This window comes from Cygnus olor, chromosome 1 (genome assembly GCF_009769625.2).
Source record: "Cygnus olor isolate bCygOlo1 chromosome 1, bCygOlo1.pri.v2, whole genome shotgun sequence".
In the NCBI taxonomy this organism is placed as follows: Eukaryota; Metazoa; Chordata; class Aves; order Anseriformes; family Anatidae; genus Cygnus; species Cygnus olor.
The window spans coordinates 106956015-106982599 of NC_049169.1; the positions used below are offsets into that span (position 1 = coordinate 106956015).

The following is a 26585-nucleotide window of genomic DNA, read 5'->3' on the forward strand; positions in this document are numbered from 1 at the left end:
TTCTACTGTTTTGTTTACAAGAAAATGGTTATTATTTTTTCAGTGGCAAATTCATGCACAGTGCTCATAATAAAGCGCAAAATGTGGAAGTTACTGTTTTTCCAAATTTCATTAAATCCCTTTAGCTCCACATGTAATGGGACCTCTGCAGCAGAAACAAAATAAATAGAAATTCTAGTAAATCTGAAGTCAAAAGAATATAAGAGTGCTGACAAATAATTCTCCTTTCATCAAATATAGAAAAGCAAACCTAAAGCAACTGTTGAAATACTGCTTTATATTGAAAAAAGGAAGTAGGTTCCTTAGAAACTGAGAAAGAGACTACTGGCTCTTTCTCAAGACACTGGAGTTCTGTTTCCTCTTGTAAGATAACACTGCACCTGCTTTTCTGGGTAAGACAAATATTGTTGTGCTTCAACTAATGTCCATCCAGTTTATGTCCATTCCTTGATATGAACCTGACATCTGGGGAGCTCAAAGCTGGTAAACAGCAAGCCATCAATTTCTGTGGAGACAGCAAAAGGAAGCTTTCTTGCAAAGACAGGGTAATGGTCCAAGACCTCTTTATGGATCTAAGTTTCCATGTGCATATTCAATGTTGGTATTAGTAATTTACAGTACTATGGTAATGTACAGTACTGCATTCTTGTAGAGGATCCTGGAATCCAGTATCCTTTTTCTGCATTTTGTTTCTGGATTTGTTGCTATGCATTGTCAGCAACAATTTTCTTAGAGCTGTACAATATTATTTTGGGCAACATTCTCTGTCTCGTTTTCTGCTTCTGATGGCATTTACAGGCAGTGTTCTAGTGACATGTTCAGGTTCTGTGAAATATTGCTGCCAAGGCTTGAGTCTTGATTTTTGAAAACATGGTACTTACTGAAGAACGTTAGGAAACTAGGATGGTTGGACTTGACAATCTTAAAGGTCTTTTCCTACCTAAATGGTTCTGTGATTCTGTGAAATCATCTAAGGAGTAGGGGAAGGGATTGTATTGTCTCTCAAGTTACAGGAAAACTGTAAGTCCAAAATTTGAACACATTTGCTTCCCAAAACACTTTTTGGTTATAACGTAACATGCATTTCCATACACCTCTTCCTGAGTATCTACAAACATATTAATTCACTTTCAGGTCCTTAGTAGGTAACTTGGAACTTTTCCTTTGGTCATCATAAGCACCTGTCATTTTAGGTTGAACTGTCCGAGAATAGCACCAGTAATTTACTATAGCTGCATCCAGGAGTATAGACAAAGGATGGTTGGTACTGCTCTCCAGTAAGAGAGAAATGGCAAGTCATGAACTGTTTGCATATGGCTTGAACATGCAGCAGATGCCCATTGCCAAGTTGGAGCCAGATTTGTGTCTCCTGTGCTCACAGTCTGAACACAAAACAGCAATCCCTCATCAAGCTCCTTAATTATTGCCTATGACTTCTGTAACACTGACATCAAATTCCTCCAGAAGCCTGAATTTCTCATTCACAACAATGTTTGCATGCAGATGAAAAAAAATGGTACTATTAGCACTCAGAAAAACAGCTAAGTTTGAAACCACTGGAATTGAAATTAAACTACTTGAAAATTGGACTCTGAGTAAAGCAGGTAAAGCAAAAAATAAAAATAAAAATAAAAATAAAATGAAATTGGCTTTTTTAAAATGCATTGCTTCATCAAATTTTGTTTCTGTATTTTTTTCCCTTTCCTTTAGCAATTGTTGTTCTCAGCAATTTGGAACCAAACACGACATATGAAATCAAAGTAGCTGCTATAAATGGAAAAGGGCAAGGAGAATATAGCAAAATCGAGATATTTCAGACCTTACCTGTCCGTGAGTAATACTTGTGCTATTAAATAAAAATGTAAATTCTTACTTGAGTATGTTGCTTCCGGATCAGCTAATAATTTCAAGTATGATTCACTGTGGATAATATGGTTTATGTTTATACACTGTGAAGCAGCATATAACATCAGTCTTCTTTACATTGTTTCTCTGAAATTTTGTTTCTCTTATCCTCTCCAACAAATAATATGAATGAACTTCAACAAATAATACAAATGAACTTAAAATTGGATGGACTTAAATTATTTGTATTTTTGAGACAGACAAATCTTCATGTTATATTCAAGAGCACAGAACATGAAATATACTAGATGAAGGACTTTTTCTCATTTACACATAGAGTATTACACACATCTGGGAGAAATTAATTAGCCCTTTCTGGAGACATTCTCCCAGCAGATCATGCTACCACAAGTTTTGTAACTATCAAGTCTAAAACAAAAACCTTAAGCTATAGAAAAATAATAAGAATACATTGTTTTAACTATGATATGAATGTGGAAAATGATGCAAAGCCAAATCTATATTTATAGTAACCTTTATAGACAAGAAATTCAGATTTAATGATTAAAGATTTTAATGAAAATTATTAATGAAAATTATTAATTATATTAATGAAAATATAATTTTAAACAGAAAAAAATAATGAATAAATGAAACACAAATGAAGAATTAAAAATAAAGGAACTACAGATAGCACTGTATAGTGCTCAGGTTACACGAAAATACATCAGCAACATACCAGTAGATCTGTCTCTCATAAAATGTTGTAACTGAACTGGTTTCAGAGTAGGATGTTACTCAGTATAGCTAAGAATACTGCCCCTAATGGAATGAACAATAATAGTCATACAACTAGAAATAACACAAAATATTTCTATGTTTTTCTGTGTCAATATTCATATTGACAAGTTTCTTCTGTCCAAAACCTGTAACTTGTCAGCTTTCAAATTTATTTTTGTTTAAAACATATGTATATTCTAAATATACTATATGACAGAATAATTTGCTATTTTTCATATAGCACATTATACCTGGTAGAAAAGCAATAGAAATTGATAGAACTGATACATATGTTACCTGACAGAAAGCTAGGAAAATCTGTGATGAGACTTAAATATTTTTTTCCCTTGACAAGAGATAAACACAAATATAACAAATATTATAAATATTTCTAAAGTAACAAGATATCTCTGGGTGAATGGAAATCTACAGATATTTTGAATAGAAGACAATTATGATGTGTTAATTTAGGACCTGATTTGAAATTTTACAATAGGCATTATATATAGAAATTAAAATTGGTCTGTGAAATGCCATTAGCAAAGTGATAAAAGCTGGCAATTAACCAATCAATTGTGTGTTTAAGATTATTTTTCTCCTTCCATTACAGAGAAATTTTTTCTTCTTTTCAAAATGTTATTCTTTACATTCATTCTTTATATAGACTACTTTAAAAACATCTAATTTTGGCTTGACACAGTTACTGAAAAGTCAACTTATCTAATACTTATTACAGTTCAGGTCTGGAATATAGGACTAAAGCTCATGCTTAACACTAAGAATGCTTTTCTGTGTTACTCATAAATTTCAGTGTGAGTAGCAGCTTACCAGCCTTGCTGAATTGATGGCTAAATCATTTCTGAAGTAAATGACATTTGAAAGTGTAAAAAGTCAGAAAGTCTCAAACAATCTGATACCTCTTTCATACTTGATATCATTTTATTTCCTTGTGTGAGATTATTAACCTAGTTTAGAACACACTTTAAGCAAAACATTTAACACACGTTCAAGATACTCTGCAGTGTGTGGAAGAGTCATGCTGATTTTAAAGATTTTGATTATGGACAAGCTCCCACTAGTAATTTGAGGTTTCTGTCATTGCTAAATTATTTTTATCCACTTTTTTTTTTCTTTTTTGTTATTTAGGGGAGCCAAGCCCCCCATCAATTCACGGACAACCAGGAAGTGGCAAGAGTTTTAAACTTAGCATAACTAAACAAGATGATGGAGGTGCCCCCATTTTGGAATATGTTGTGAAATACAGAAGTGTAAGTATTTCAGTGAATCAAACTAGGCAGGTTTTGCTTAGTAATGCCTGTTTTTAATGTAGAGACAGTTGCTGATATTATTTGAAACGTAACAAAACAGTTTGCATACTACAAAAAGAAAAGAAGAAAAATAACCTAGGATATAGTATAGTATGTTTTCTCTTGGGACTAGGTTACTAAAGCCAGATTATAAAAAAGAAAAAAAAAAGAATGAAAGAATGAAAGAAAAACACCCTGCTCCTCCTAAAGGTGTAACTGAAGGTTCATTCTAATAAGAAAACTTACGTATTCTCTGTTTTGTTACATGGTAAATGAGGAACTTTCATGTTCAGCTCTCAAAAGTGCAGTCAATTAGCAGACATTAAAGTTACATAATTAAAGGCTGTTTGAAAAGCAAGTTAATCATCTGTAATAACTATAAATTTACAGATATGTTTTCAGTGTTCCATATTCATTTTAAAGGAGATTAATTAATCTTTCTAGATTCCAAAGTTCACTTTAAAATATCAAAAGCCCAGTAATTTATTAATTGCTAGGACATTCAAAAGTTTCAGTTTATATACCAGTTCTTTAACGCTCCCCTTGCATAGTTTATTGGTCTCTCAGCTGGCATCTGATTTGTCATTCTCTTGTCAAATCTGGCAAGTTTAGAATACAGTATTTCTTGCAATGTCTATTTTATTTTTCAGCAAATTATGTCTTCTATGTATTTTTATATTTAAATGTATTTATTTTTAATAAAAGCACCTAAAATATCTTTCCGGATATACTACATTTAGAAATATTTGCATTGAAGAAGTAACTCTACAGCTGGCAAAATCAATAAAATGAATTCAAAAATATGCATTTTCTAATAACTTCCTTGCATTTTTTTAGAAAGATTACACCACTTTTATCTGACCAGACCCAGGAAGAAAATATTTTACCAGAGTATAAAGTAGCAGATTTATACATCCACTTCAAGAGTCTGAAAGAGATTGGATATATAACACCAAATATTTAACGCATTAAACAGAAGGTAGTGAAGACTATACTTCATAGAAATTAGCACATTTTGATAAACTAAATGCAGAACTTTAGTGTTTCCAAACAGGAAAAGCGAGCTCCTTATTTTGTAATAATTTTTGTCACATTTCCGTATGTTTCCTATAATGCAACTTTTTGATGTTAGCTCTGGGATTATCCAAGTGCTTAGCCTGGCATGTAAAATGATTTTCCTAAATTATTTGCTAAATAAATTTAGCATCAAGGTATGGATATCATGTATATATGCAAGGTGAGGTATTTAATCTGTTTCTGTGATTTAAGTAAGGTATATGATTTTGGATCTATCCTGAATAACTTTGGAAACATGATTTTGATCCAGTGTTTTGACTAAGGTACAATATTACAGAATAGAATGTCATTTTTCTTGTTTATTGTTGAAAGATAAATGTACAATTTAAGCAGTAACTAGAAACATAATAGGTTACAGGAGATAGCTTTTACTTGGAGCTGAAATCCATATCTCCCTAAGCTTCCAATTGAAAAAGCAATTTGACTAAATTAAAGGTCTTCTTACAACAAAAAAGCACAGTAATTTTTTGGTGTTTTAGTCAGAATGAATGGATGCTATTTAAAGTTCTTAATTATCTGTTGACTGCTTCCCTTCTATCTTCCTCATTGGTCGTATTTAATTGACTTTTCTGTAGCTCTTGCCAGCCTCATTACTAGCACCTGGACCAGTGTATTTGCTTCCATGTTTAAACAGCATATTAGGTAACAAGCTACATATCAATGGCCTTTCTTCTTTGTGTTTCATAACAGCTCATGTCTTACTGAGTTAGTCCTTTCATGCTTAAGTTTTATAAAGATCTCTTAAAACTATGAGTAGGACAGCATTTAAGATACTGTAGAAATATTATAGCATAATCTAGGGACACTGGTAAGTTTTCTTTTTTTGCTAACTTTTGCTTTCCTAACATAAGTTAATTCATGTTATGGGCAGGGCTTACTTACTGTAATCAAATAACAAGAAGTCTCCCATTTTGTGTTGTTTTTTGGAGAAGGATTATGCAGTTTTTATGAATACCAGTCTCAATTTGATTCATGCTGCTCTACAAAGTAAGTTGGGAGAGTTTTACAATGCTTTACTAATGGAGTCCAAAGCTGATGGTGTACCTTGTCTTCAAAATTATCATAGGAGAGAATAGGAAGAGAGGGAGAAAGAACTGGAAACTGCCCCCCAGCAGCCAGCTGGGAAGAGGAGTGTCCCCAGACAGGCATCCTGTCCAGTGCAGAAGGAGGTGCCCCCCCAGCTACATTTCTCATAGTAACTGTGTAGTTCTAATAGGGACCTACTTGGGCTCTCCTTTGGTCATTCCTTGTTTTGGCACTGCTAATGTTGGTTGGGGCACACGTGATCAGGTGCTGGTGTTGCACAATGGAAATTAAGCTTTATACATGTAAATTGCTGGGGAACTGTGTACTGGATTTGTAAACAGTTATTATCTGCTGTGCAATCTGCCAAGTATGAGAGCAGTAAACTAAAAGCTAGTGGGGATGGCTGAAGAGATCATAGCGTGGAGTTACATATTGCAATGAGTGAGGAATTAAAGAACAGAAGGAAAAAGCATTTGGGATACAGGGAGAAATTGCCACAGCAGCTCAGGAGAAGTAGGTAGGTGACAAGCACAGGCCTGCTCGGGAAAGGGAGGCTACAAAGCAGCAAATGGAAGGTGTCACACAGCTTAAGGCACCAGAAACAGCATGCAGGTAATGTGTGATCATCATACGGGAATAATCACTTACACAACTCACACGTCACAAGCAAAAGTACCTGCTTATTGCTCAAATGTCTTTTGACAGTGGATATTCTGTAACTGCACATGTTGCATTTGTGAATTTGTGCTTGGTGCTTTATGTTGTCTGCATATGGTATTATGTTGAAGAGATTGGTTCCAAGCCTTCAATTATGAGTTTGGTACCGTATCCTGAATTGAATTTCATAATGCTTAAAAGACAAGTTTTGAAATAGGCTTCTTAGTGATTGTAAAAGGGAATTCTCTTTCCATATTTTCGGGCCACAGAACCCCAAAAATAAGATGGGGGGGAAAAAAAAAAAAAAAAGGACGTTGTGGTTCCTTTTAATGCCAAGTTTTGGTAAAAAAAATTAGAATGAAATAACAACAAAAAAAAAGTCCATCTTTTATGGTTATGTACTTTTAAGAAGAGGCAAGAAAAATTACATAAAAGCTTATTTTGAAAAACAGTAACAGCAAACATTTCTTTTTGTCTCATTTTGCATCCATAATGATATCTGGAGGAAATAAAACCAGAGAGATTAGCTTTTGCAGGCCTAAAAGCTGTTACCCATGTTGACCTGTGGGAGTGTTACTACTGATGCTCTGAATTTTGGTACTGACAGTTGTTGGATTTCTGATCATGTGCTTCAGTCGTGTTTGATTATGTTGATGGATGACTGTGTTCATTTTGTTGCCTGATGATATGTTCTAGAAAAAAACTTGTAGAACATGAATAATTTAAATGGAGAGAATTTCTCATTCACTCCCACTCTGAGATACCTGCCATAAACTATTTTTTTTTTCATCTCAGAGTTCCACTTCACATGCCAGACCCTTGAACTTTCTGTGCATTTTAACACTATATAAATTAGCAGCCATTTTGTGCTTTGTTCGGCATTCGTCTTGTATTGCCTTTTCTAAAACATCACCCAGACCTATAAAACACCATCCTAATGTGAGGAATTCTTGTGAAGTCACTGCTTTAAACAGTCAGATTGTTTTTCCTGAGTATTTCTTTTTTTTTTTTCTTTTTTCTGTTGGCTTTCAAGATAGTGTGGCACCTCCTGCCCTTTTTTTTTTTATTATCACACTGACCAATGTAATAGCAAGCTTGTTTGAGCTGAATTTTCAGTGCAACAATTTAGAGAATTTGGAGAGGAAATTTTGGAAGGAGTTAATTGCTTTTTACAAGTTCCCAAAGAATGTAATCTTAGGTATAATATGAAATGGCCATTAAATAAAGAGATGTTATTTTCTAGACTAGTAAATAGTTAAGTGGACAAACAGGGGATTGGCTTTACTTCCACTGTTGTTAGATGTGACCTTGATTTTGAGAAGCAGTCAAGTAGACTGGAGTGTTACGTTTATTTACTCCTTTTTTGTCAAGGTGCATAGGTTACTCATAGCTGTCTTACAAATCTAGCTCCTAGGCACTTCTGAGAAAAAAATTCATTGATGCTTATATTTGAAGACAATATTTAAGATTTTGTAGATATTTAAGAAATGAACAAAATCTTAGTTTTGCCACTTTAGTCTGTGGCATTGTGGCAGATTTGTTTCAACTGAAGACTGATCCTGGGAAGAGGACAGTGTGAATTTAAGGCTTAAGAGTGATGTAAATTTAAGGCTTAAGAGTAGTGGAAGTGGGCAGTGAGATCCCCAGAAACTGACACTCATTTGTCAGTGTCACAGCATCAATGACCTTCTGTAAAGGAGTATTTGGGCTTTATATAAAACAAAGCAAAATACAAGTGAAGGAACAGTTGAATCTCTGAGGCTGCAGATCTGATTGCAGTTTCTGAAAATGTGGATTTGTTGATGCGTATTAATGATACAACTGCTAATAGTAAATGATGATTGAAGGCATTTACATTAACTCACCCCTCAAATTAGACTGCAGTTCATGATTTCAGAGTTCCTTTCATTTGTTGTAAAACACTGTGCATTTATAGAGCTTCCTATAAATTTTAAGCAATATTAATAATAGAACAGCCTAATAAAGTTGAAGTGTTCTTTTATAGTTCTGTTTTTTGCTCTTTAATCTACCAATCAAAGGATAAACAAGGAGATTTGTAGGAGGATTTAACTGAGAGTCTTTTTGTTTTCTTGTTCTTTTTGCATTTCTACTCTAATAGTAAAATAAATCTCAACACATTACTGAGCTCTACTTAGTACTTGAAAATGCATGTGAAATAACAGCTAGAATTGAGGACATTGCAGTTGTTCTTTGTCTTTAAGATGCCAAAAGTAGACTATTCCAGAAGACTTCCTCTCTTCATCATTAGAAGACAACTTGCTTTCCAGATACTTTCTTTATTCTTCTTTCTCCCATTTTGTGCTTGTCACTCTTCATAAAACACTTTGATGTCTTTGGGCTCAGTGCTTGGACTCTGCCTGTTTCAATTATCTCGGTCCACCCAGTAGGCTTCAGTTTCAACTAATCTTAAGGTGTCACTTCCCTGGCATAGCATGCAGGTATCCTGTTACATTTCAGCTCTTTCATTATTCTTAACCTGACCAAGCTGTAGAACAACTGCTTTGTCACTTAATTTTATGTCTGTAGAGGGGCATCCTCATACAGAAACCTGTACAGTTTTCTGTACAAACCTCATTCTGTTCACTACATGTAGTTCTACCATTTGTTTTCAAAATATATATCTGTTTGCAATGCAGTCTTTTCTACCTGTGGAAACTATGTTAGCCTGAATATTTATTTTCCAATTTTGGTGTATTTTTTTTCTCCTTCTGTGATTTGTATTTTCTTCAGAATTCCTTAGTATGTTCACGTATATGTGAATGTCACTATATGTGCATGCACCAAGATCATGAACTCCCCTTCTAATTTTCTCATATTGATATTCTTTGGAATATCAATAGGTGTATTTTTTTCTAACTCCTCCAAAATGTCACCAATTCAAACAGCCACTGAAATAGAGCACTACGTAACAGTGCTGCTCCTGTCATTACTAAGGAGTACTTACATGTGCATACTGTGATCTGTATTAATTCTTTTTATTTCATTGGTTTTACACAAAAATACAGTTTGAAAAATTAGTTTGGTGTGGAAGTATAAATGGATTCACTCAGTGGAATGTAAATATAAGTGGTTCACTTAGTGGCGTGTCAGATAATTGCAAGAGAAGTTATCTGTGAGGTCTAACACTAACTTTATTTATAAAACTGATTTTTTTTTTTTTATAGAAAATATCAGTTTCACTATATGATGGGTAAACTATTTTTACCGTAGGGCATTTAGGTTTTTTACATGACTTGTAATGTTAACTACCATTCTGATTTTTTTCTGTGGGTCCACTGCTGCAGCCACTTCCATCTTGCTACATATGTTCCCGAAAAGATGTTTTAGTATAATCATTCTCAGGACTACCAAGTGTCAATGAAGGTGTAGAAGGAGCAGGAAGGGTTTAACAAAAGGCAAAGTCAATATGGAGGAGTCAACACACTCAGTGCTGACAGCAAATAAGTTATTGCAGCAGTGCACCTAAGGGATCTCAGTATGTCAGTGTATTTTCTGGAGACTGGGGATGAAAAGAACAGGCATAAGCAGCATGACTGAGCCCTGAACTGTCTAATTTAGACACTATTTTCTTTGACGCTTGTATCAGTCAAGAGCAAGATGCTTCAGCAAAGATCCTAAATATAAGCTATCAAGATGGATAGTGGTCTGTAGCAAAAAACTACACTTCTCTCTACTTGAAAGGTGTTTTTCTTCAGACAGCTATTGACTGTGTTGCTGTATGGGCTGGATGGCCAATATTTGGCTCTCAGACATAGTTTTTGGCACTGTGCATTTTGTAAAAACAGAACTGCGTGGATTCTTACCGTTACTGAACTCCTTTAAGCATGATGGCTTGAGTGCTTCCTGGTATATATTGTTTTATTATTTTTCTTATTATTTTCTATTTCTCGTTTGTATAAGGAATAATTAAAATATATTATGCTCTAAAAATACTAAAAGAAGAGATTGCAAAGGTAAGCAGTCCAAATTTGTGAAATGCCAGAGGTCAGGTTGCTGCCTAAGTCCTCATTTGTTTCCTTTGTATAGATGCATTATAAGTGTCTGAATTATCAGAACTCTTTTTTTCCTCTATGATTCTATCTCACTGATTTAAATGTATCCTTTCACCGGCATAAACATAGGACTGCATACTGTCTTAATGGTGTTTATATTATTGCATACAGCCTGGTTTGCAATATGTTACTGTAGTACAACATACTGCTACAGTTTATGTACTTGGTATATAACTAGTTGTATAATATAAGCACAGCTTGCATTCATGAACTATTCAGGTTTGGTTTCAATGGGAAATTTATTTTAAAGAACACTGAGCAAAATGTAATTGCAACATCTGTATAAAATAAACTTTTACAAAATTTATTCTTAGCAGAAATTGTAAATAACTATCCTGCTGTTCCCCACACTGAACATTGTATTTGTGCAAAGTACAAATTCAGCCCAAAAGGTAGAAAATTGTCAACAAAATCCCTAAATTCACATCATGGAATGATTAAGAGTAGACAAAATTACAAAAAGCCTGAGTACTCAGAACTCCAAAAATAGATGACTTGAATGTTCATAGTCTTCAGAAATAAAACTTTTTTTTTGTAGACATATTTTAGACAAATAATGCAAGAATTTTTGAGAATTTAAACTATTTGCATCCTTACAGAAAGATAAGGAAGATCAGTGGCTAGAGAAAAAAGTACAGGGTAGTAAAGACCACATCATCTTAGAGCATCTTCAGTGGACCATGGGTTATGAAGTACAAATTACAGCTGCCAACAGACTGGGTTTTTCTGAACCAACATTGTATGAATTCAGCATGCCACCGAAGCCCAACATTATTACAGGTAAGTTGATTTTTAGAGTGTTTTCTCTCTGAATTGCTTGCTCGCTACTGATAGTACTTTAATGTGGGTAGTTGAACAGTCTCTTAAGGTAACTGAAGTCTTCCTTAACTGACAAAGTTTAAGACAACATGCTCTGTTATCAGCAAAGATTCAACTAAAAACCCTTCAATGGGACCCTCCTTTCCTACTTCGATCTTACTAATGTCATTTGTAAGCACAGAACAAATGCTGAATCTTCAACACAGACAATGACAGTTAATAAGAAATACGATATTTAAGATGCATTTTAATACATTGCTTTTTACTGCATATTTGTTGGTTGTAAGGCAATTTGTTAGAATTCTAGATTTCAGTACAAGTCAAATATCGCTACATGTGCTTCAAGGTACACATAAAATAAGGGTATTTATTTTAATGTCTGACAAGGTTAAGACTTCAAATAGGCTTATTTAGATACTGTCTTACTGATTCACTATAACACAGTGAGGATGCAGCCATCTCATAGGCCTATTCACAAGCTTTGAAATGTGTAGAAACGTTATGTTTTTAAGTGTGTAAATAGGAAGGTTTGGATTTTTTTAAAGGAAACTTCATAGGAATTAAGAGTGGAATGTGTTTCAGTAACTAATTTATCAAGTTTTAGTGCTTCCTAAAGCAAAGTTATATTTTGGTGCAACAATGTAAAATTATTTAATTCAGAATAAACATAAATTGTGATGGTAATTTCTGATATTTTATGAATAATTTAATTTTTTTATAAAGCAAGTTATATGGTGAAGAGATCTCCTTATCTGACTGATGAATTGATTGCTGTAGAGAGAGTTGATTTGCATCTTGATTGAGATTGGGAGCCTTTATAAGTCCTGTGCACTTGCTTTTAAACAGATAGTGCTTTGTGATTGCCATCAATCAGAATTAAAGTTTCACTGCACGGTCAAAAGGAAAAAGGAACAGAAATGTAGGGAAAATGATTACCTCAATGAAACGGTAATATTTATCAAGTAGAAAAATAAATTAAAACTTACTTAGGTAAAGACTTACAGAAAGTATAAACCATTTTTTTAGTTTTTTGAATGTCCAAAGCTTACTTGTTTTGCAACACAGCTTAACTTTAACCTGCTAAAATTACTCAAATTATTCCATATTATTACCACAGATGATATAACAGAGAAACATGCTATGCCTGCATAAATGAAAACATAAATGGTCTCTACACGTTGAAGTAAAAGGCAGCTTAGTTAATTTAGCCGCAGAAGAGAGAATGTTTTTCTCTGAACATAGTTTTATGGGTATTATGGGGCTTTTTCCTTTTGGTACTCTCCCATAACCTCTAACTAGTTGTAAGGAGAAATCTGTTACACTATTTAACATCAAGTCTTCTCTATATGAATCATTATTGTAATTATGATTGTGGAACTAATTAGTTTCCTTGACAACTGTTTTTGCAAAGCCTATAAAGGGTGTGAAATTCCCATCATAAGGACATTCTGTAGGCAATTTTTAAAAGTATGTCAAAGAGACCTAAAATCAGTGGAACACTAATGTTCGCATTCATGAGTCAGTATGGTTATTTGTTATGAAATTGCATATTATTAATATTATTAATATGACATCACTACAAAAGTATAAATATACTTTTTATACACATCATCATGTTTTTAAAACGCTCAACTTTAAGCAGGTCAGTTCTTACTGGTATCAGTCAGCTCAGCTGATGCCCTATTTATATGCTTTGAGGCTTGGGTATTTGCAGCTAGGTATCTACAGCTAAGTCAAAGAAGGAAGAAAGCAATTAGGTACAATTCTGAATGAAATCTGCATCACCTATCCTGTGCCCTCTTAGCTGTTTGTGATCACTGAGATTCCTTTCCTAATTATTCATGTGATGAGTAGAAAAGTTTCTAAGGCTCATAAAGCTTTTCGTTTGTTCATGCCCAGATCTGTCACTTCAGCTGAACTGAGTGTTTCTGTCTTGCTCTTAATGTCATTCAAAAACAAGATATCTGTAGGTCCTATATACCCAATCTCATGGGTATTACCTACCTCCAGAGAATTTGGGGATCTCCCAAGTATCATGATGGTTAGCTATACTTAATGTAATACTACATTGCAAATGTGTGCAAGCATAATCAGAGAGCTGGAGAGGGACAAAGGCAAGGATGCATTTGTTGTCCTTTGAGGGGTGCTTTAACAGGGAAATGGGAGTAATCACAAGAAATCAGACTTTCGTTCTGATTCCTGCAGAAGGAGTCTATTCTTCCAAGAGCTACTGGATATGTCAGAAGAGTAATCCCTGAGGGCAGGGACTGGAAGCCAAAACTGTGCTTCTGTGAACACACAACTCCTGTGGGCACAGAACCCACATCTCCTATTTATTAGGAAGTGCAAGTGAGTACCAGCTCCTGGCTGGCAGTCAAATTTTATAATAAAACAACATGATAATCTTCCATTACCAGTCCTAGGTCTAGCAAGATGCCTCAGCCTGCAAATCAGCATCAGTTAGGTGTATAAATGAGAGACATTCCTTTTACTTTTCACATGGTTGGCCTCAGCAGCCTCCAACTAGATATACTTGGTTTTGTAATCTCTGTTCCTAAGCCTTTAACACACTCTCCGGTCACTGAATCACTCACATCTGTGATTAGTTCCTCAAAATTTGTAATCATTTTAATAAGAGTTTCCCAGTTTTCTGAAGGGTTTACCAATGGAATATTGTACAATCTTTGAGAAATACTCAGCAGATTGACTTGTTAAAACATTTTGCCTTGACTGTATTTACAAATACATTTATGTATTATTGTATATTTTATCTATGTATATATAATTTTACTTCCTACTTTTTTGAGTTATTGCTTGCAGTCAGCAATTCTGTCTTTCCATTTGACTATTTACTTAGGTGTATGAGCATGTATTTAAGAATCATGCTTTGAAGAAAGAGCACCATAGTCTTAAATGTAGTATTTTACGTGTTCCAGTATCTCACTGGATATGTTAGTTACCAGTACTTGTGGGTAGGCACAAATCTAATATCAGTGTGCTTGCCTGTGAGTAAGTCTTTTTCTAAAATATCACAAATCAGTACTTAAAATCTGATAATTTCATTTTAGCTTTTCTTTAGTATTGAGCTTCTTCTAATTTTGTGGGTAATAAAGGTATTCTCAAAGGAGCTATGTGCCTTAGCTCTTAGCTGTTTATCAGTCTTAGGACAGCATAGACTAACCTCCACAGCCATAACAAACCCTCTGACTAAGTGTCACAGGGAACAAACGAACTCTATCAGCTCACAGGGGTGACACTACAGCCTGTTTGTATGGGTCTATTTAATCTCTCAGCAGTGCAGAGATATATATCCTCTCTTTTGGTACTGTGCAGCTGGTACAAAAATGTCCAAATCATAGCTATCATTCAGAAATATTACTATTGCAACCTAAAACCGTATCTATAGTCCTATCTTAAACAAAGATGCAATGAAAGATGTTAAGAGAGGATATTTTGTGCAAGTGTTAGACAAGTTTTCAGAAATTAGTGGCAGAGATTTATGCAGGTGTAGTCTTTCAAAAGCCTTTTATCCAGTCATTGCTGTTTCTCTGGAAGTCCAGTATACAGTATATATTGAAAATGGCTGCAAGTTGTTTTTTGTCATAATATTTTTTTATTCTTCATTATAAACTACTATCATAGTGAGTTGTTAGGAAAATGAGAAAAGCATTTGGGGACAGTAAGAAGTCCTTACAACTGTTTCTTTCACTTTGCTGTATTTTTATTTTTGTGTGTGTGTGTTTATATTGTTTTTGCTGTTTTTTTTGGTGTTTTTTTGTGTGTTTTGTTTTTTGTGTGTTTTCATTTTGGTTTGGGGATTTTTTGTTATTTTGTTTTATTTTTAATACTGCTTGAATTATTGGAATATTTCTTATTAAGTAACCTAGAAAAGTTTGAATCCCTTTTTAACCCCATGACCTTTTCTGTTACAGTGCTGAGCATATTTTTTGCTTTTTTTCAGTGCATATCTGTCACTGATGCTTAAAATCATACAGTCATAGGCAAAGAGCAACAGTCTAATACGTAGTATTTTCTTTCACCATGACTTGTAGCAAAGATGACACTCCATGCCAAACATGGTTTTTATCAGTAGTTTTTACAAAAACACAGCTTTAGGATTTTTAAGTGGTGTCATATTGAATGCAAAATGAAAATAGTTTATACCGGTACTATACATGTTTTTTATATATACATATTAGAATGTGTATCGTATGTCTTATAAGGTATTACATACGTAAAATTGGGCTTTTGTACTCTACAGCCAGTTTTTTATTAGAATATAAGCTAGGATAATGAACTTTTTACTCCAGAGACTGAGAATTACTAGGTACAGGAAAACAGAAATAACTTTCCCTAATGCCTACAGTTTTCTCTCAAAGCAAGTCTTTTATTTTATTCCCAGTCAAGCAATTCAGTGACTTTTTTGAGCTGAAATAAATTCCATGTGATCCCATCTGGGTCACCGGGGAAGATTTTTTTTTCTAGTAACATCCTACTGCGAAACAGCAGCCTCTGTTGCTATGGGTGCTCTCCGTGCCCCTCACATCCCTACAGCCTTGCCCCATGGGCTGCAAGAGACTCCCTAGGGTACAGTCTCCCTTCCTTTGAAGGGAGGCATAACCTTATTTTTCTCCAGAAGGTTTGACATGTCTTCTTTGGGTAAGTCATCACAGAATCACAGAGTGGTTGAGGTTGGAGGGGACCTCTGGAGGTCATCTCATCCAAACCCCCTGCTCAGGCAGGGTCAATAAGCAAGTTGTGTCCAGACTTTTGGACATCTCCAAGGATGGAGACTACACAACTGCTGTGGGCAACCCGGTCTGGTGCTCAGTCATCCTCACAGTGGAAAGTCTTCTCCTTATGTTCAGATGATGCCTCCTGTGTTTCAGTTTGTGCTCATTTCACATTGTCCTTCACTGAGGAGAGCCTGGATCTGTCTTCTTTACACCCTCCCTTCAGGTGTCTGTACACATTGAGATTCTGAGCCTTCTGTTCTCCAGGCTGAACAGTCCCAACTCCCTCAGCCTTTCCTCACAGGAGAGATGCTTCAGTCCCTTAATCCTCTTAAAGGCTCTTTTTATGGACTCTCTACAGTAACTCCGTACCTCTCTTGTGGAGAGCTGAGAACTGGACCCAGCATTCCAGGTATAGCTTTAGCACCAGTGCTGAGTAGAAGGAAAGGATCACCTCTCTCAACCTGCTGGCAACACTCCTAATGCAACCCAGGACACCATTAGCCTGCTTTGTCGAAAGAGCACATTGCTGGTGCATGCTCAACTTGATGTCCAGCAGGAACCCCAAGTCCTTTTCTGCAAAGCTGTTTTCCAGCTGGGCGGCCCCCAGCATATAATGGTGCATGGGGTTTTTCTTCCCCAGTTGCAGGACTATGCATTTCCCTTTGTTGTTCATAAGGTTCCTGTGAGCCCATTTCTCCAGCCTGTTGAGATCCCTCTGAATGGCAGCACAACCCACTAATGCATGAGCCCCTCCTCCCTGTTCTGCGTCATTTGCAAACTTGCTGAGGGAATTCTCTGCCTCATCATCCAGATCATTAATGAAGATGATGAACGGGATTGGACCCAATATTGGCTCCTAGTGTCCACCACTAGTTACTGGCCTCCAACAAGACTTTGTGCCACCACTCGGGCCTCTGGGCCTGGCTGATTTTGATCCACCTCACTTTCTCCTCATCCATCCTTTATCAGCTTTTCTGTGAGGATCTTATAGGAAACAGTTATAATCCTTACTGAAGTGTAGGTAGGCAGTATATACTGCTCACCCCTCATCTACCACGCCAGTCATTTCATCATAGGAAGTTATTAAGTTGGTGAGGGATGATTCCTCTTGGTGAATCCATGCTGAGTACTCCTGATGACTTTTCTGTCCTTCATGTGCCTGGAAATGGTTTCAAGGATTAACTGCCCAATCATCTTCTCAGTGATCAAAGTGATGCTGAACAGCCTGTAGAACCCCGGGCCCTCCCTTTTGTTCTTTTTGGAGATAGAAGTGACATTTGCGTTCCTCCAGTCCTCAGGCACCTCTCCCAGTCTCCATGATCATTTAATGATTATCAAGAATGTCTTCATGGTGACATCTGTGAGCTCCCTCAGCACTTGTGGGTGTATACCATGAAGGTCTATGGCTTTCTGTGTTTCCAGTTTGCTCAAGTATTCTTCGGCTTGATCCTTTCTACTTAGATTCTTAATATGGGTCATGATTTCTGAAGGTGATGATATCCCTGCTATGATTATTTTCTAGTTTTCTATTCATAGCCCTGCTTGTCATATCACCAAGCCAGATTTTTTCCTTCCTTGCTTTCACTTCAGTAGCAACAACAACATTCTTCAGGCCAGGTTGGATTTTCAGTTATTTGTGGCATTTTTTGCCTCAGTACACAGTCAGTAACCCATGTGCTTTTGCAAATGTAAATTGACTGTCTGGGTTTTGAACTCTAATCAGCAATTCTGTAGTTAATGAACAAGTAAAAGGCTGCAGATACACCTTTTTGAGTAATTTACAAAGTTAGTCAGTAGTGATCATACTTGAAGGGAAGCCCTGATGATGTGTTAAGAACATACCCACATTCAGAGGCAGTTAGCTAAGGGTTAGTGTCTGGTACTTTTTCTTAATTCTGGGAAAAGATAAGTTGCATCAGTACAAGTTAAAGTAGGAGGACTGGGGGCATTTATAGTTATTTTTCTTCTGTAGTCTCTTTCCATTTAACTAAGCTAGAAAGGCTGCCAGTAGCTGCTTGAGCCAGGACTAGAAGCCATTACTTGAGGCTTTTAAGGTACCTGTTTGAATCTCCAGGAAAAGGCTGTAGAATTACATTATGTATTGATTCTTTAAGAAAAACATCTTGGCTTGATTTTCAGCTAATGACTTGTGACCACGGTGCCTGTGTATGTATATGTGTGTGCAGTATCTACACAAACATCCATCAGTTTTTGTGTGTGTCTTCTGATAACTTTTGAATGCAGTTGACAACTTCAGTAAACTTCACCAGAGAATAGAGGCTTCAAAAATAATATATTTCTGTAAGCCTTTTTTTTTTTTAATTTGGAAGCTGAGGATAGAAGCCAAATTGTTTGTACCTCAGTAGGATAAATGCTGTATTAGAAATGTACATACTTTTAACAATCATTCAGAGTAATTTGGGAAAGAACAATTGTAATTTTCTGATTGTTGATCCTCACAGTAGCTGGGATAGCAGGAATTAATTTAAACCAAAAAGAAATACCAAAACACATGAGTTTGAAGATCTTTGCAAAGAAAAAATTTCTATTCCAAGGATCAGTAATTTTAAGACCACAGTGGGTATCTCTTTATACAGTTTTCATTTTATAAATGCAGTTAAGGTTTATATATCTATGTTTAGCTTGGTTCCATTCTTCTGTGACAAGGTTTTCCTCCAAGGCAGGTGATCACTTGTACATTTGTTGAAGGATTGTAGACCTAGTAGTTCCTCTAGATCAGCTGTCAAGTGTTCACTTATTTTTACAACTCTACAATTCAATCTCTTGGTAGTGATTTCCAGATCCAAATCTCTAAATCAAGAAACTGTAATTGCTTGATGGATAAGATGCATAGCTATAGTCTAGATGAGTTTTTCTCTTAAAATAGTAATATTTTTTTTTTGTGAACAATATAACTTTTTTCATAATATAACTGATGTTACTAATATTGGTTAATTGACTGATTTATAGATTAATTCTGTAAACGGGCTGGGAGAACTTTAACTTTAGAATGAACTCTTTGAGAAATAGGTTTTTAATTATCTTTGGATTTTCCATCTTGTTAAAATACACTAAAATTCTTTATTTATGCATATTTAAATTTATATGTATTTTTAACAAATGTAGAAATCCAAAACCTTGTTCTTTCAAACATATACATCAAGTACATAGTTTTTGTGTCTGGTTCCATTGGGTTTGTGTAATAGCCAAAATTGAGAGATCCCTTACTTTGCCTGTGAAGACTCCACAGCTTTGACTAGTTAGCTTTTTAGTCAAATCTAAAAGGAAGAACAAAATACAGTAGTCAAAAAAGAAAGCTTTGAGGATGTTAGTCTCTCTTCACAGCTCTGATCATACTCCCAAGGCAAGGAAGAGCTGCAGCATTACCCTTGTGAGGTTACCTGTGTGATTTTCTCCTAGCTTGAAGGACACTGTCATTCCAAAATCAAAAACGAAGACTTTTGTCAGACTGTTGTTCAGATCATAATTCTGCGTTAAAAACGTAACGCAGAGTTGTCAGCATGTATTGCTGTGTTGAAAGAAGAAAGTGTATTTACTACCTAAAGTTCTGTAGAGAGCAGAGAGGAGAGATTAAATGTCTTTGAGATCTTATGTTTTGAGAACAGTAGTTGTTGGTAAGAATCATAATCAATCAGAGAAAATGATATCCAAAACCACAGAAAGATGGTAGCCCCCACAAAACGCATTTGCTCTTGGTTTGCAAACCAGTACTAAAATTTGCTGAGTAAGAGCCATTTTTCATCAATTCCAGACCAACATTGTTGTAAGTGACATTAAAAGTTCTTGCTGTAGGCTAAAAACAGTTGTTTGCTCAATTTCCTGCAAAGATTGTAACGTTTTTTTTTATATGAAAAGGGTTAGAAAACACTATGAAATTTACAGAGCTTACTTGATATGACTCAGAGAGACAATTACGCTATAAGTGCAATCATAGATGATCATAGGCAAAAAAAAAAATCAATAAAAATATTATTTTTGACAAAATGGATCTTACAGTACAGCTATCACACGAATTAACTACCACTGAATACTAGAAAAGCAGTAGAATACTATGAAAATAAATAAATAATAGTCAAAGAATTACTCTGTATTCACAGAATTTCTGATTCAAAAGAAAGTGTTTTTTTTTTTCTTTTTGCATTGTAAGTTAAGGTTTACTTAATCTTTTTGAATACTATAAAAATAATCGTAAGTGTTGATTATTGAAGTGTTAGGTCACACTTAACAAGTATGGCACTCTTATTCGTCGTAAGGTATTTGTTATAAGTAACTGCTAGCATTATTTATAATGAATTATATAATAAAAAGAATGTTCATTAAAAGATTAGATCATTAGATATGTTAATACGATAAAAGCTGAGTTATGAAAACAGCTGTTGGAAGTTTACTGTATCAAAGATTTTCTTGCTATACATATTCTTAATAAAAATATCTGGCTTTGAATTTTGAACAGCTTGAACATAATAATTTCTTCAAAAAACATGCATCATTAAAAATACCAAACTAAACATACGTGTGAGGATTGGGTAAAGTCGAAACACTCTTAGCTTCCTTATATTGTTTTTTTTCTACTTCATAGGTAGTTACACTCAGATGTGTATTTGTGAAATAGGAACATTTACATTATACATGCATAATGCATTGGTTAAATATTAAGCATCTAAGTCCTGATAGCAATTTTTCCACCAGAACATGTTCACAAAATAACAGTTCCGTGGTTTAAGCCAAATTTGAAATATGATGCCAGAACTCTGTAAGATTCAAATCCCAAAACTTAAAAAATCCTTTGATTTTGGATAGCATTTACATTCTGCATGTCAGAGCATGTATTTTTGGAAAGAGACAATGATTTATCCACCAGACAACTTTGTGTTTAGATGGTGAGCTTGATAGAGAGGAGAAATACCCTACCATATTTGTGCTGAGATTTAACAAATTGTCCTCTGCACTGATGTTAACCTAAAATAAATTGTTTTAAAGCTTGACTAATTACATTAAGGAACTAAAATAATACAGTTCATATAAAAATGGGAGACTTAAGACTTTTCATCTACTTCCATTACAGTTTCTTAAAATATACTTTTTTAAAGTAAATTCAAATGTAACCAAAATTATTGTTCAAACTACACAAGATTTTCTACATTTCAATTTCTTTTGAAATCTATTTTGAAACAGTAGCCTGACAGTGATATTAATCACTATCCATATTATTACTGTCACTGTAACTAAAAAAAAAAATTTAATATCCAGTCAAGGAGATGGAGATGCTTAAAATATATTGCATAAACTTGACTGCATTATCTGACAAAAAGTGAACTTTCAATATAAATGTTAGTAGAAAATATATATGCAGACTTCATATATTGCACTGGATTACATCCAGACATACTGTGAGGACTCGAATGTCTAAGAAGTTGTGTATTTTGAAAAGCTTTTTTGTTCCGTTCGCACTCTAGTATTAAAGTCAACATCTAAATAATTACCAGCTGTCTGTGCTAATTGCATTGGTCATTGCATTGGTATTTCAATCGGGCTTATGTCCATATTATTAAGGCCAGCTTTTGACAATGGTCCATTCTTGATTCCTACAATAATTCAGAAATGAGATAAACTTATTGGCAAGAAGAAACATCTTATCAAGTTTCTGCTTCTTTATGTTCATGCATGCTCGAAACCCTTTTTTTTTGTATGTAATTATTTACTTTTATTTTTTTACAGTTTCTTCTTTTAGCCTGCATTCTGCTGTTCATTGTTGCTTCAAATATCCATTATTTCTGATTGTAGTTGTGTGCATTGTAGTTTCTTGAGTTCCAAGTACCTCCAGTGTGAAACACATGAAAGCTTGTATTTAGGTTGGGCTTGGCTGAATATTTTCGGATCTTTTGAAGGGAAACTCAAGAGGGTTGGTCACATGCTTCAGGTTAAGTGCTTAAATAAATTGTTTTAAAGTTAGAACAAAGCGTTTGACACTTCAACTACTGTGAAGAACCATGTTGCTGCTATTAAGGTACATACTTTTTGTGGTTTGAATATTTTAGTATCCAGATTTGACCATTCTACAACTCCAAAATACTTCAATTATTACAATTTCATACACACTTTAATTATAATTTAATGTTTTTATTAGAATGATGTCTTTCAAGTGACTGTCTTTGGCACAATGTAAGTAGTGAAATGATTATTTTTTCTTTTTTTCTTTTCCACTACCCTTTTTTTCCCTTTTCATACTTCGTTTTTAAAGCTTTATCTACTTTTTCTTTTTCATAGTCTTAATTTTCTATAACAATTCTTGTCCACACAGAAAGATGCTGTGAAGCTACTAGACGTGAAAATGGAGGCCAGTCTCTGCAGCTGAATGCTGCTTGTTTCTCTCTCATTGTAGTCATAAGTTCCTGGTGCATGTTTTGATGCTGTTTTATGAGGCAAACAATGTTATCTTTCTTTCCTTCTTAATTTAATATTTAGAGGAAAATAAACACAGACCTGTAAAAATAAATAAAACATGCTTTTCTATAGCTCTTCTAAACTTTCCGTTCCAAGTTAAGACCCTAAATGGTGTAACTACTTCAGTCTGTGCATGAAAAAATCTTCAACTTTTTTTTTTTGGAAACTTCTAAGTTCTGTGACAAATTCAATAGATTATGCTTGGCTTTTCTGTCTGACAGAAGCTGGAGAATGTGATCCATTCAGTTTGTTTTGATCAGTGTGTTTTCTAAATTTTGCTTTGGTCATAAGAAATCTATGCATAGACTTTAACATTCTGAGTCATATGGCTTCCCAGGTACACCATCAACTGGTCTTCCATGAGAGCATTTTGATTCTGTATTAATCCCTTTCACAGAGTTGTGTTTATACAAGCTCCTTCCAAAATGTACTTAAAACTGTGCTTAATATAAAACATGTTTTGTACTTTCTACAAGATTAAAAAAAATAAATCTCTGATTTCTAATGTATGAATTGCTTCAGTTCATAGAATTAAATTTCATAGACTTTGTGTGCCTCTCTGCAGCCATATCTCAGCACATAAAATAAGTCCCTGCCCTCCAAACTTACTTCTTGAAACTGGAACAGTGCCACACATTCCATTTCATTGCATTTGTTAGTCTCGAGACTCCAGGGAGCTTAATTTTGACCTTCAGTAAAGAATGGGTAAAGGCCTTTTTCCTATTTCACATACTAAAATGTAAGACATTTTACGTAGAATGTAGAAGCATAGAATGATATATACAAAGTCTCAGATAAAGTTCATTAAGTAAGAATCCATATAGAAGCTTACCTGTATATATTTGATATTGGAATTTACGTAGCTGACTAATTTTGTAGCTCACTGCTCTGCTGCATGCAAATTAAGCAAAGAAGGCAATGCGCTATAGAGCTAAGACGGAATTTAATATTTACTTTAGGATACTTGCCTTCAAGTTGGTGCTAAACATAGCAGAAATAATAAATTTGCAGTACATGTTTTTTTTCCTTATAGTTCATTTCTTTTGGGGTTTATTACCATTAGCTTGTAAATTTGGAATTATGTGGTCAAATTTAAATTCTGATATATCTTCACCAGTGGAAGTGATATTCTTATTTCGTAGAATCAGTGATCACGGTCAGTTTTGCCAGTTTCTGTTTACTCTTGGAAGTCTTTACTTTAAAACATCATTAATGACACCTCTTCCCACCTATAACAAACAAAAAACATTTTAGAAAACTGGCTCATGTCACAAGTAAGCTGTCCTCAGAATGCATATGTGTAAATCTGAAGACTATTTTAATTTATTGACAAAAAGACTTTTTTTGGGGGGGTACATACTTAGTATAATGAAGTAGCTGGAATTCAAGCAAATGCCATTCTTGGTTTTGTCGTAATCTGTAGAAAAACATTCACTGTGTTAAGTAGGGCCACTGTTTCATCCGCATCTCTTGCCACTGTGCTTTATGACTTTAACCCAATGCCATTGCACTTATTTGAACTGAATTACATTGACATGTGCCTTGCGTAGCATGGAGGAGAACGAAACTTCTATTCTGATTTTGTAAGAGCCGAAACTTTCGGCTGCCAGTCAGTCAGTTGTGTGAAAGCCTGTTTTTCCATGCATAATGTGAATATACACATTGACTTTGTTATTTAGTTTTATAGTTGTTATTTCTATAACAAATGCTTTGTTAAATATTGAAGTGCTTATTGGACCTATAGGAAATAATGAATGAACGTTAGCAATCTTAATGTTAAGTGTTGTGGTTTTTTTTAATGAAAACATTTCTGTTTAACTGTGATATAGATGATTTGGAACTGCTAGCTGCAGTTAACGGTTATCAAAAACTTACAGATGTGAGAATACATTTTCACTTGAGCAAAACTCTGACGAGTGCTATTGCTTATGGTAAATTTCTTCAGAGGAAGAAATGTCTCAGGCAGGAACTTTTGCAAAAAGCTTTTATTTTTTCTATCTATCTCTAAAATCCCAACAGTGAACGTTTTTGTTACCATTATTGTCATTTGTTTCCTGTGTTAACAAAACAAAAAAATCTGCAAGTACATCTGTACTTACAATCCAAGAACTGACATTTGGTGAATATTTAGAAAGTAGATGATGGTTGTATTCCCATGGGGAAAGAAAAAAAAAACCTGCCAAAGTCTGGCCTTATAATCTCTGAAAATCTCAGTCTAAACTGATCAACAGAGAATTGTTCTCCGCTGTGCATGCTTCAGCACAAGCACACCATGATCTGCTCCAAAGATCACTGTGCTTCTGTTTGCAGAAGCACAGTGGTGCACAGACACTGTGGTGCCTTGTTAGACCGGGGAGCAGCAAATCCTTTCAAGAGGCTGTTGCCTGAAGTCACGGCCCTTCTACATTGTGATCCCATTGTAAGGTAGGGACCAGATGTATTTAAGGATAAGAACTTTCTCGTGTGGGCACAGTATAGAGAGAGTGCTGTGCTGAATAATATAGAAAACCGAATTATGGACACTGTCAGACTAGTGAGCACCTGTCACTGGGGAAATAAAATGTCCAGAGTAATTCCGAGATGATCTCATAAAATGGAAAATAAAATGCTGTCTCAGTAAGGTTGCACAGTCAACACAATCATGGTATTTCCTTATTTTGCAACATTATCCTACTTTCCTAAAATTCACGACCTTTATGCTCTTCTACTAAACTCTTTATCATATATTTAACATGTCATATATGTCTCTGTTCTTACTGATTTTTAATAAAGTGAGAGAGGGGACTGACTACTGCAGGCATATATATATTTAAGTTGAAAAATGCAAATTACTAAGTCATTTACCTACTCTTGTTAAATATTTGAAATACTCTTTACTAGTAAAAAATTCATTATTTTAGCAAATCATTCTGCCATTGCAGATAGATAGATATAGAAGATTGTAACGTAAATGATAGACAGATGATTAGAGAGTAACCAACTCTGAGCTCTCCAAGCATATTACAAAAGGGCTAACAAAAAGCTGTGAGAAATTTCAGAAGCTTTATGTCACATTATGAATGACAAGTTGGCTTTTATATTCAGTGTCACAATGCCAGTGGGATAAAGAGAAAAAAATTGGATTAGTTCTTATTTTTCTAACTGATAGTAGGTTACATAAGTTTCCCCTGTTAAGTGAGAGATTTTAGGTCAGCTCCAATTTAGGTTCTTCTGCTTTATGTATTTTGAGGTTATCAGATATTTTGAATATATTGTTGTTCTTTTGGCTCTACTCTTCACATCAAAGTCCAAAGAGGAAGAATTAAGACAATATTGTAGGGATTTTGTTACAGGAGAGCCAGGCAGTTCTAGACAATGCCCCTTCTACTGTAATGAGAATGACAAAAGGAAGAGGATAATGTATCTCCTGAGATGAATAACTAATACAATTTTGTTTGTATTTCTCTTAAAATAATAATAATAAAAAAAAATCTTTGTTCTCCCTTTTAAAAACAATAAGGATAAGGTTATTTTACAACATTTTGTACAGTCTACAGGAAGACAGATCTTAAAATCTTGTCTTCCTACAGACAAGAAGGGGAAAGAAGCTAAAACAGATATTAGCAAATTAAATTATACTCAACAGCTTTTGAATTGTAGCTTAAACTGTATTAAAATGAAAAATATATATTCTCAAACTTAATTTGATATTCTGCTGTCATTAGTATATAAATGTTAGATAACTAAATTTGTTCCTTTAAATATAGTAATTGTAAAAGGAATTTCAGATCTTATGATTGATACAGTCAATGGTGAATGAC

At 34.6% G+C, this 26585-nt stretch overlaps 1 protein-coding gene across 3 annotated transcripts in view; it reads left to right on the top strand.

The window, feature by feature from the left end:
• NCAM2 (neural cell adhesion molecule 2) overlaps window positions 1-26585 on the top strand; it is a 285939-nt gene that overhangs the window by 239370 nt on the left and 19984 nt on the right. For 2 of the 3 annotated variants that reach the window (XM_040576190.1, XM_040576175.1), the window contains exons 13-15: window positions 1711-1830; window positions 3772-3893; window positions 11365-11545. In XM_040576190.1, coding sequence (XP_040432124.1) covers window positions 1711-1830; window positions 3772-3893; window positions 11365-11545 — 423 coding nt within the window. Of the gene's footprint in view, window positions 1-1710; window positions 1831-3771; window positions 3894-11364; window positions 11546-22642; window positions 23262-26585 lie in introns of those variants that run through there. The other variant, XM_040576184.1, reaches the window with a different exon arrangement.